The 12,395-nt window shown below is 46.4% G+C and overlaps 2 protein-coding genes across 2 annotated transcripts in view; both read left to right on the plus strand.

The window, feature by feature from the left end:
- The window catches only part of LOC309550683 (uncharacterized protein), a 3,164,715-nt gene that overhangs the window by 609,181 nt on the left and 2,543,139 nt on the right, over nucleotides 1-12,395 (plus strand). The window lies entirely within an intron of this gene.
- Nucleotides 9,684-10,361, plus strand: LOC309550027 (uncharacterized protein; the record flags this gene model as incomplete). Its single annotated transcript, XM_082250498.1, has 1 exon — nucleotides 9,684-10,361. The coding sequence occupies exon 1, from the start codon at nucleotides 9,762-9,764 to the stop codon at nucleotides 10,359-10,361; it is 600 nt and encodes a 199-aa protein (XP_082106624.1). The 5' UTR covers nucleotides 9,684-9,761.

A 12,395-nucleotide genomic window follows, 5' to 3' on the forward strand; every position in this document is an offset into this window, starting at 1 on the left:
CTCACAAAAAAAAGAACAGAATTGGAACCTAGAAATAAACCCAAACATTTGATAAGTCTTGTAATAAAAAATAAACATCCCCCAAAGAGTTGCTCATTGTAAATCCATCATCAATCACAATGCCAACTGCCTGGCGACTAACTAAAAAAATATCTGGCACACACGACTGTACCCAAAGGTACTCTTAGTCGAATGACAGCTACCCTGTCATCCACTTAATGAGAGATGGGCAGAGATTTCGGTGACATATTTGACCAAATGTGGATATATCTGGTCAATTCTGACCAAGCCATCTGCTCATCCCTACTTCTCACCTTAGCAGTTTCTAGCAATTAATATTTAGATTTGGGTTATTCTGAAATTTGACCCCTATTTCAAGGATTTTAATTTTGATTGAATTTGTGGTTGATTAATTTTGCTGCTCACCCATAATGTCCTGCTTAGTGAATGACCTGGGACAGCAGGCTCACAGCAGCCAATAATGGGAGGGAGGTAGATTAACCCTGCCCCTTACTATAAAAGGGGACTGAGATCAGCCAATAATGGGGGAGAAGTGGATAACACTGTAGGCAGGCATACCCCCCAACCATCCCTAATTTACCAGGACCGTCCCGGAAATTGATCCCGCACGCCGCGAGAAAAACATTTCAGCCGGCATCTTTACCTGGCTGCTCTGACAGTGCACAGTGGAGTGCATTGAACCCGCCCCTCCTTCTTTCTGTGTTTTCCTGTATACAGGGGAGGAGGGGGGGGGGGAAGCAGCACACCACTCTCCAGGATGCAGCTGATCTGAGGTCTGTGATCTCTGTTCTATGTACTCCACTTGCAGAGGAGGGAGGCATAGGGCAGAGGAGGGAGGCATCATGGGGAAGAGGGTGAGGGGGGAATGGAGCTGGGATAGGATCAAGGGATGGAATGAGTTGGTATGGGATCAGGGGGATGGATGGGATCAGGGAGAATGATGACGCTGGGATGGGATTAGGGGGAAGAATGGAGCTAAAATGGGATTGGGGTGGATGGAGCCAGAATGGGATTAGGGAATGGATGGAGCCGGGATGTGATTAGGGGGATGGATGGAGCCAGGATGGGATCAGGGGGATGAATGGAGCCGTTGTAATAGGAATAGTGCACGACAGGTCCTCTTTATGGAGGGATCCCCTGTAATAGGAATAGTGCATGACAGGTCCTCTTTATGGAGGGATCCCATGTAATAGGAATAGGGATGACAGGTCCTCTTTATGGAGGGATCCCCTGTAATAGGAATAGGGATGACAGGTCCTCTTTATGGAGGGATCCCCTGTAATAGGAATAGTGCATGACAGGTCCTCTTTATGGAGGGATCCCCTGTAATAGGAATAGGGATGAGAGGTCCTCTTTATGGAGAGATCCCCTGTAATAGGAATAGGGATGACAGGTCCTCTTTATGGAGGGATCCCCTGTAATAGGAATAGTGCATGACAGGTCCTCTTTATGGAGGGATCCCCTGTAATAGGAATAGGGATGACAGGTCCTCTTTATGGAGAAATCCCTTGTAATAGGAATAGTGCATGACAGGTCCTCTTTATGGAGGGATCCCCTGTAATAGGAATAGGGATGACAGGTCCTCTTTATGGAGAGATCCCTGTAATAGGAATAGGGATGACAGGTCCTCTTTTTGGAAAGATCCCTTGTAATAGGAATAGGGATGACAGGTCCTCTTTTTGGAAAGATCCCTTGTAATAGGAATAGGGATGACAGGTCCTCTTTATGGAGGGATCCCCTGTAATAGGAATAGGGATGACAGGTCCTCTTTATGGAGAGATCCCCTTTAATAGGAATAGGGATGACAGGTCCTCTTTATGGAAGGATCCCCTGTAATAGGAATAGGGATGACAGGTCCTCTTTATGGAGAGATCCCCTTTAATAGGAATAGGGATGACAGGTCCTCTTTATGGAGGGATCCCCTGTAATAGGAATAGGGATGACAGGTCCTCTTTATGGAGAGATCCCTGTAATAGGAATAGGGATGACAGGTCCTCTTTATGGAGAGATCCCTGTAATAGGAATAGGGATGACAGGTCCTCTTTTTTGAAAGATCCCCTGTAATAGGAATAGGGCTGACAGGTCCTCTTTATGGAGAGATCCCCTGTAATAGGAATAGGGATGACAGGTCCTCTTTATGGAGGGATCCCCTGTAATAGGAATAGGGATGACAGGTCCTCTTTATGGAGAGATCCCCTGTAATAGGAATAGGGATGACAGGTCCTCTTTATGGGGAGATCCCCTGTAATAGGAATAGGGATGACAGGTCCTCTTTATGGGGAGATCCCCTGTAATAGGAATAGGGATGACAGGTCCTCTTTATGGAGAGATCCCCTGTAATAGGAATAGGGATGACAGGTCCTCTTTATGGAGGGATCCCCTGTAATAGGAATAGGGATGACAGGTCCTCTTTATGGGGAGATCTGGGGTCAATAAGGCCTCCCTTCTCCCCTACAGGCTGGAAAGCCTAAAAATAAAAAAAAAACCAAACAATCTCAGCTATCCAGCCGAGATCACGGCAGTATTGACAACTGGCAGGCCAGGCGTGACGTCATACTAGGACCAATTTAGACAGGAGCCAATTAACCTAACAGCATGTCTTTGGAGTGTGAGAGGAAACCGGGGTACCAGGAGGAAACCCAAAACCAGGGCCTGATCTAGTCTGATCGGGGGGTGCAGTAAAAAATAGTCGAGGACTTAAAAACATGAGACATTGCTTTTGTAATTTGACAAAGACAACCAGCTAGGTAAGGTTAACTAAACAATGTACACAGGCATGCGTGCACGTTACACCACGCAGACTTTGCTGCATTACACACCGCAGATAAAGCAAATAGATCTATGGAGATTGCCCCTCCTTTTTTTTCTGTCTCTCCCCCTTGAAATGTCCTACAAAAAAAAAACCCCACTAGCTTGCGTGTTACATACTCCTGATCATTGCACACTGTAAGCGTACGGTCATACAATACATACTTCTAACTGCAGGACTAAAAGTCACCATCCACTGCTCACCTCTGCTTTCACTTCTACGGCTCATCTCTGAGCACCCTCCCCACCACAGCTCACCTCTGCACCTGCTGTCTACAGATCTTCTCTGTGTCTTCTGTCCGTAGCTTACATCTGCGTCCACTTCCACAGCGAACCTCTGCGTCCCCATCTATAACTCAGCTTGGCGTCCCTGTTCACAGCTCACCTTGGCGTCCCCGTCCACGGCTGACCTTGTCGTCCCCATCCACGGCTGACCTTGGCGTCTCTGTCCACAGCTCACCTTGGCGTCCCGTCCAGGGATCACCTTGGCGTACCCATCTACAGCACAGCTTGGCGTCCCTGTTCACAGCTCACCTTGGCGTCCCCGTTCACAGCTCAACTTGGCTTCCCCATCCACAGCTCACCTTGCGTCCCCATCCACATCTCACATTGGTGTCCCTGTCCACAGCTCACCTTGGTGTCCCCGTCCACAGCTCACCTTAGCGTCTTTGTGCAAAGCTCACCTTGGCGTCCCTGTCCACAGCTCACCTTGGCGTCCTCGTCCACAGCTCACCTCGGCGTCCCCATCCTCCGCTCACCTCGTCGTCCTCGTCCATAGCTCACCTTGGTGTCCCCGTCCTCAGCTCACCTGGGTGTCCCTGTCCTCAGCTCACCTTGGTGTCCCCGTTCACAGCTCAACTTGGCTTCCCCGTCCACAGCTCACCTTGGCGTCCCCATCCACATCTCACCTTGGTGTCCCCGTCCACAGCTCACCTTGGTGTCCCCGTCCACAGCTCACCTTAGCGTCTTTGTGCAAAGCTCACCTTGGCGTCCCTGTCCACAGCTCACCTTGGCATCCTCGTCCACAGCTCACATTGGCGTCCCCATCCTCCGCTCACCTCGGCGTCCTCGTCCATAGCTCACCTTGGTGTCCCCGTCCTCAGCTCACCTTGGTGTTCCTGTCCTCAGCTCACCTTGGTGTTCCCATACTCAGTTCACCTTGGTAACCTCCCTCCACATCTCGTCTCTGCCTACTTGTACATCTCACTTCTGCACCCACTGTCCAAAATGTATCCCACCTACAGCTCTCAATTTTGCACCTTGGGTCTACCCACACCTCTCACACTTGCACCTTGCCACCACCCATTCCTAGCTCTGGCCATTGTCCCCACCCATCCCTAGCTCTGGCCACTAAACCTAGCACCACCCCCACCCAATCCACAGTTCTCATCCCTTCACCCATCATCCCCCTTTACTCCTATCAACCGTTTTTCCTCCTGCACCCAGCAACTGTAACAGTGGTAAGGATATGGAACCCCCACCTTCTCTGAGACCAGAAGGGACAGAAGTAAACTAAGTTAACAGAACTTTGTATAAATTCTGTTTTAATAAAGAGGTTCACCTAATAATAAACTGCAAGGTGACCACCACACACATACGACAGCATAGGCCTAGCTATCTGCCACTGTGCATGTGAGATAATAACAATAGGAAAGAGACCTTTCTGTCACCAGACTTTAGATACACAAAGACCTGCAATAGAAACAGTATTAGAAGACAGGAACACTTGCCTAATAGTCTCTGCTTCTGTTATGCATGAAATACAGCAGCAGCAACTCTTGCCATGGAAGGTCATGTGGTCCAATTCTGTTTCTACTTTCTGGAAATTTACTTTTAAAACATATCACGGTCCTCCATTCTGGGGTTTCTGACAGACACTAGAGGGAAGCAGCTCCATATACATGTACCAGTTCTCACTGAGGGCAGCTTGCCTATAAACCCCTTATTTCCCCATCCTAATATTGTACAAGTAATACAGTACAAATAATTCTTCATCTACAGATACACATACAAAGATCACATGATCACAACAATGAGGATGGAGGAGGACCAGAGTCACATGACTGAGAGGATACTAAACCTCACCATGGAGATCATCTACCTGCTGACCGGAGAGGTGAGGATTCTGGGAGGTCACATTACATATCTTATCTCTATTAGTAAAACACAGACCTGACCAGAGAAGTGAGAAGGATTCTGGGAATGTGATATATCAATAATGTATTTCTTGCATACAGAGTTTTCCTCTTATGAAGTCTGGAGATCATATGACCATCACAGTGCTTCTACCTCACTCACTGACACCTGAGATAAACATAAAAAAAAAGATTCTAGAAGTCACCAAGAAGATGATGGAGCTGCTGACAGGAGAGGTGAGCGGTGCTGGGAATTCTGGGACATTATCCAGTAACAGACAAGGGATGTGTCTGGATGGTGACTGTATCATTGTGTGTGTCAGGTTCCTATAAGGTGTCAGGATGTCACTGTCTATTTCTCCATGGAGGAGTGGGAGTATTTAGAAGGACATAAGGATCTCTACAAGGACGTCATGATGGAGAATCAGCCGCCCCTCACATCACCGGGTAAGAGGAGACTTTATTGTAAAGGAGAGAGCAGTACGGAGGCTCCACCTAGATCCCCCATCATCTGATAAACACGTACGCATACTAGGACCAATTTAGACAGGAGCTAATTAACCTACCAGCATGTCTTTGGAGTGTGGGAGGAAACCGGGGTACCAGGAGGAAACCTAAAACCAGGGCCTGATCTAGCCTGTCTGATCGGGGGGTGCAGTAAAAAATAAGTCGAGGACTTAAAAACATGAGAGATTGCTTTTGTAATTTGACAAAGACAACCAGCTAGGTAAGGTTAACTAAACAATGTACACAGGCACGCGTGCACGTTACACCACGCAGACTTTGTTGCATTACAAACCACAGATAAAGCAAATAGATCTATGGAGATTGCCCCTCCTTTTTTTTCCTGTCTCTCCCCCTTGGACTGTCCTAAAAAAAAACCCAAAAAAAAACACTAGCTTGTGTGTTACATACTCCTGATAATTGCACACTGTAAGCGGTCATACAATACATACTTCTAACTGCAGGACTAAAAGTCACCATCCACTGCTCACCTCTGAGCACCCTCCCCACCACAGCTCACCTCTGCACCTGCTCTCTACAGATCTTCTCTGTGTCTCCTGTCCGTAGCTTACATCTGCGTCCACTACCACAATATATTCTTCTGTTATCTCTGCTCTGTTACTGCACACTGATTTGTCCAGAGTAGGGAGAGAGATGAGTTATGTGAGTCAATAACAGCTTGATAATAGTCACTCATACCCGTCCTCAGGGCTGGGGCTATCCCTGGGTAAACTAGGTAGCCGCCTAGGGAGACTGGCACCTAGGGCGCGGCCACAGCCACTGGTTTCCCTACTCTCCCCCCGCTTACTGACACTCTGCTAAAGTGGCATACTGTGGGGGGGACTGTGAGCGGAGCAGCTGCCCTTTGAGCCCCTAGTTGTCATGGAGAGTCCCAGTTCGGTGGCGGCAGGAGTGGGGCAGCAAACAGTGGCATCCTCGGGGTGCGGACATCTATCTCAACATGGCGAGCAATCGGCCCCAGAAAACCAGCTGCGAGAAAGGCGAAATGCGAGGACAGCTAGGCCTGAGAGCCCAGGAGGGAGAAAAGCTCCACTGCCTCCCTGACCCTCGTAGAGATGAGCAGCAGCGGGCACAGCATCCCCGGTGTGGTGGCGCCTCCCAGAGCCTGGATTCCTCCTCTGCGCTCCAACATCATCAGTGACAGCAGCCTTGAGGACAAGCTGACTGGGGGCCCGGGGGACAAGGACGAGTGTGAGGCACAGACAGCCAGGGATCTGCTGGAAGGAGCAGAGTACCCTGGATCAAGGAGAACAGGCCCTGCCCACTGCTTACCATGATGAACATCCTAATGTTGGCATGGAAGGTACTGAGCATCATACACACCCAACCGCAGACAGAGACTGGGACAGGGGGGGCAGAGGAGGGACTACAGATAGGGCTAGTGGTCTCTTTGTCTCATCTCTCCCCTCTCTCCTTCACACCCCCCCCCCCCCCCCCGATGTTATGTCAATATATTTTTTATAATGGCACACATGCCCATCCTGCACATAATTTCTTCTTTTCTTTCAGATAAACCCCCTTCTCTGTGCTGCAGACACAATTTATCGGCTTGATTTATGTAGATTCTGGGGGTCAGCTGGCAGTATTAGGCACAGTAGCACAGATATAACACATCGTGGATACCGGAAGCGGTGCATTTTGGCGGTAATTAGAGCGGGAAAACTCCTCCTAAGGGGAGGAGTAATAATTACACACACAGGGAAGAGTCCTGGTCATTCATATATAAATATGGGAGCAATTCACAGCTTGCCTGGTCCTCAGTAGAAGTCCACACGGACGAAACGCATCAGGACACAGGCATGCTGTCTCCCTGGTAACCACAAGTGGCTTTGGCTGGCATCCGGATCTCACCTTTAAGGAGGCTTGAACATTTTCATGCAGCAGTGGAGTCTTGATTATCTTCATGCAGCCGTGGTGAGCTGGCCTTAACCAATGGGTTACTTTTATTCTGCTTGAAAAACTCTGTTTATATGTAAGCATATTGGATTTGGGGTGTTTTGGGTGTGATTTGTGCAATAAATGTTGAAACAGTATCACGCTATTGTGCCCCCATCTTTATTTCCATGACACATCGGAATCCTAAATTGGAATACGTATGTGGAAGTCATCTGGTAGTGACGTGGATATCCAAAGGTGTAAAGGATCCAAGCTACCTATGCTTACAGGCGTGTGTTTTTATAATATTTCCGGTGAGTGCCCACTCTTAGGGGGGTCACGTTTGGTGTGGTGAAGGTTGGAGCCTAACTACTGACATCTATGCACCGGGGATCATTATTATCAGCACCTTATGAACTGTCTGGAGAATTTTAAGAACATTTTATTGTGTCTGAGGACAGTTTTGTTCCCTTTGAGGATCTTATGGTCTATAATATATGGTGATATATTGTGCGCTGCTGGATGCAATTTTTTTTTTTTAAAGGTTTTGCTGGGTGCAATTTTATGCTGGACTATACTTTTATGTACCTTTACAGTATTTATTTCATCATTTCACAGATATAACACAGATTGTGCCTTTTGGAGGTTGTTTCCTCCTTTTTAGCAGAGTTGTACCTAAATGTTAAAATAAAACTCTATTAAAGAAGGATTCCGGGTATGGTATCCAATGTAACTATGTATAATATACCATGCCTGGAATTCTTCTTTTAACAGTCCTGCTGGGATAAAAAGTAATAGGGACACTGTCATTACTGCTTGGCCATTAGGGGCTGGTATGGATTTTAAGGGGAACTGGTGTGGGGTCCCCCCAATGTCTAATAAACCATAGGGTCTGGATTGGATTTCAGGGGGGGATCCTATGCAAAATAAAAACACACATGGGGTCCCAAAACATTAATATCAAACCCTTATCTGAGTATGCAGCCTGGCCAGCCCGGAAAGGGGAGTGGGGGGGGGGGTTTGAGCATGCGCCCCCCTCTCATACCATACAAGCATACAACGCTACATGCCCTTAACAGGAAGGGTGTACCCTGCAGGGGGAAGACCTCTGGCTAAGGACATACTGAAGGCCTCTTCCCCACAACCCTGGCCTGCTGGTTGGGGGGGGGGCTGCAGTGGGGGGCTTGTTGGAGCCTGGAAGCCCCCTTTTCAAAATTAAAAATCAGTCTTGTCGGCCAGCAAAACAGATCCACGTCAATCACAATGAATTAAAGAAAAAACACAACCACACATCCGATCCTGTTGCTCACTTTCTGCAAATGACAGTTCCTGGGCCCCACAGCTGAAGGTAAACAAAGAGACCAAGTCACTGATGTCACAGGGGATCCTAAATGACATCATTAACCTTAAATGACCATGTCCATAATTGGTCAAGTATGTCAATGTGAAGCCCCTACCCATTTGGTTATATTCAGTTGGGGAGCAGTCATTCATGGTAAGCAGTCATTGGGGGTGGATTGAATCGGCGTTCAGCGAACATCATTCACAGTATTTGACTTGTATCCACATTGCTTAATGACACGATTGATGATGGATGTTCCGTGTGGTACATATTTTGTGAAAGGATTTCTCCAAATGTCTGTGTGTATTTACTTTCCTTTTTTTGTAAATAAGTAGGAGTATGTACTGGGGATCGACCGATTATCGGCACTACCGATATGTCGGGGGCAGATATGCACTTTCCCCGATATATCGGAATTGGCCCCTGAGGTTACCGATATTTCGGAAAGTGGTTGTACCAGAGTGATCCCTGCAGCTAGAGGCATCACCCCGGTACCGGCTTCCATAACCGACGGTCGGCTGTCTTGTGATGACAACCGATCCGGCTGAGAAGCCGCTTGGCTGTCATTACAAGGCAGCGGGAGGGGACGCCCCCCCCTCCCCGCTGTCTTCCGCGGCTTGCCCGGGTCTCCTGTCTCCCCAGGCATCCTACCTCCATGGCCGCCAAAGAGAAGATAGACCATTGAATACTTCTGATTCTGAACAACCTCATACTGTGAGGGATGGTGCCGGAATTCAGAGGGAGGAGAAATGTTCCTTTCCTGAACATGAGGAAAGTTTTAGCTCCGAATTAAGTTTTACTATACATCAGAGATCTCACACGGGTGAGAAGCAACATTCCTGTTCTGAGTGTGGGAAAGGTTTCCTTTAATACATTGCAGATCTCACACGGTCAAGAAGCCAGTTTCCTCACCTGAGTGCAGGAAAGGTTTTACAAAGAAATCAGACCTGGTTAGACATCTGAGATGTCATACAGGGGAGAAGCCATATTCCTGCTCCGAGTGTGGGAAATGTTTTTCAGAGAAATCCGTCCTTGTTAAACATCAGGGATTACACATGGAGGAGAAGCCGTATTCCTGCTCTGAATGTGGAAAATGTTTTTCACAAAAAAGAAGCCTTGTTAGACACCAGAGATTGCACACAGGGGTGAAGCCACATTCTTGCCCTGAATGTGGAAAATCTTTTATGTGGATGTCACAATTAGTTAGACATCAGGTACATCACACAGGAGAGAAGCCATATTCTTGCCCTGAGTGCGGAAAGTGTTTTTCAGAAAAATCAGACCTTGTTAAACATCAGAAGACACACACAAGGAAGAAGCCGTATTTATGCCCTGAGTGCAGAAAATATTTTTCAGATAAATCACAACTAGCTACACATCAGAGATCTCGCACAGGAGAGAAGCCGTATTCTTGCCCTGAGTGTTCGAATAGTTATTCACGGAAACAACACCTTGTTAGACATCAGAGATCTCACACAGGGGAGAAGCCGTATTCTTACTCTGAGTGCGGGAAATGTTATTCACGGAAACCACGCCTTGTTAGACATCAGAGATCTCACACTGGTGAGAAGCTATATCCTTGCCCTGAGTGCGGGAAATGTTTTTCACAGAAATCAGGCCTTATTAGACATCAAAGATCTCACAGAAGTGTGTAGGGCTGAGTTGAATATTCATGGGTTCAGCTCCCGGCAGGGATGCTGAACTGCTCCTAAGTTCTGAATTTTAATCCAAACCTCATTGAAGTCAATGGGAGTAGAATCTTTCAAGCCAATTCAGTCCAAATTCAAGGCTAATAGGCAAGAAGTTGTCAAAGGGCATGGGGATCTGGGCATTGCCCTAGGGGATAGCGAGATGTATACTAGGAAACTACAGACCAGTCAGCCTAACATCAATAGAATGTAAGGTATTAGAGGAAATGGTAGGAAACTCAGTCCTGTGATAAGGGTATTATAAGTGGCAACCAGAATGGAATTATGAGAGAACTTTCTTGCAAGGCCAAAGACCAACTTGTTATCATTCTATGAGGGAGTGAGACATTATATGGTGGAAGTTCAGTATACGTAGTTTATCTAGATTTTGTTACTCATAAATGTTTAATCTATAAAAAAAAATCTGTTAGAGTTAATAGAACTATATGTACATGGATAGGAAACTGGTTACATGAACAGGTCTAGAGAGTAGTGATGAATGCCTCATTCCCTGAATTGTGTGCCCCAGGGTTCTGTCTTGGGGTCAAAGCTGTTAATTTTGTTTTTAATGATATAAAGGTTGGAATCAATAGCTCATTTGCAGGGTTTGCTGATGATACCAAATTATGACGGAAAATTACATTGGCACAGGATGTAGCATCATTACAGGAAGACTTTGAAAAAATAGGGGGTTGGGCAGTCACATGGCAGATGAGGTTCAATATTGAGAAATGCAAAGTTATTCACTTGGGTGCCAAAAATACACATTAGAATGGGCTATCCTGGGAGAATCACTCATGGAAAGAGATCTAGGGGTGCTTGTAGATCACAGACTTAGCAATGGCACATAATGTCAAGCCACAGCTAACAACGCTAGCAAACTACTCTCATGCAGTAAAAATGGCATACATTCCAGGGATTAATTAATCATTCTATCCTTTTACAAAACTGGTGTCATGGAACACAAGCCCATGGCGGCTAGCTAACTGGGGCTAGGCCCTTGACTTGGGTAGTAGGGAATGAGAGGGAGTTTATTCTGAGAAATTAGGACCAACTGTGATACACTTTTCACAGCCTGCACTACTTCTGGCCACCACTAGAGGGAGACTCCACTCCAATCTAGCCAGCTGATCACACACAAACAGATACAAATGTTACATACAATCTGGGGAGCAGTGTATAATTAGCACATACTAATAGGATTCCTCCAGCTCTCCTATGAGCTAGAACCCTGGTGTTAATCACCACTGTCCACACACCAGACACACAACAAATGGTAGACCAAACAAAAAATTCAGTGCAAAGCACCTATCTTCTGCGCTCTGAGAGGTAATCTTCTAACCACATCCAGCCACACTCATGCGGCTACCGAAGACTTTCTACTTGGCTTTGCTTGGATACTTTGGCCTTGCAGCACCTTTTCAAGGGTAGTCTGAGACCACTAAAATCAAAAAACAAACACAAGGGCACACTGGCCTAGTGCATTATCCTCTATAAAGGTTTTATTGAATAAAAGGTATAAAAATACTCACAAACAGTCTTGATAAAAGCATATCAGAATGGATACAGTGCCATCCGCATCAGAACCACAAGGTATAGCGTCCTCTGAACTTCAAGACTCTGTTTGTGAGTATTTTTATACCTTTTATTCAATAAAAACTTTATAGAGGATAATGCACTAGGCCGGTGCACCCTTGTGTTTGTTTTTTGATTTTAGTGGTCTCAGACTACACAACAAATGGTAGCCTGCCAACACACAGTACAATTGCATGCAAATTAGCAATGAACGTAGACCGAGCACATAGACACTAAAATGCCACAATCTCTCCAGGGATATGAACCCTAGCTTAGCACACAGAAGCCACATATTAATTGTATAATTTAATATCCCAAAAGTGGGCAGATCATAAAAAAAAATATACAAATTAAAAAGAATTACAAAAAAGACAACAAGAACATACAAAGTTGGCTATTCCCTATAAAAATGAAAGCGATAAAAAC

The sequence above is a fragment of the Pelophylax lessonae genome, assembly GCF_965119305.1.
Source record: "Pelophylax lessonae genome assembly, chromosome: 3".
Lineage (NCBI taxonomy): Eukaryota > Metazoa > Chordata > Amphibia > Anura > Ranidae > Pelophylax > Pelophylax lessonae.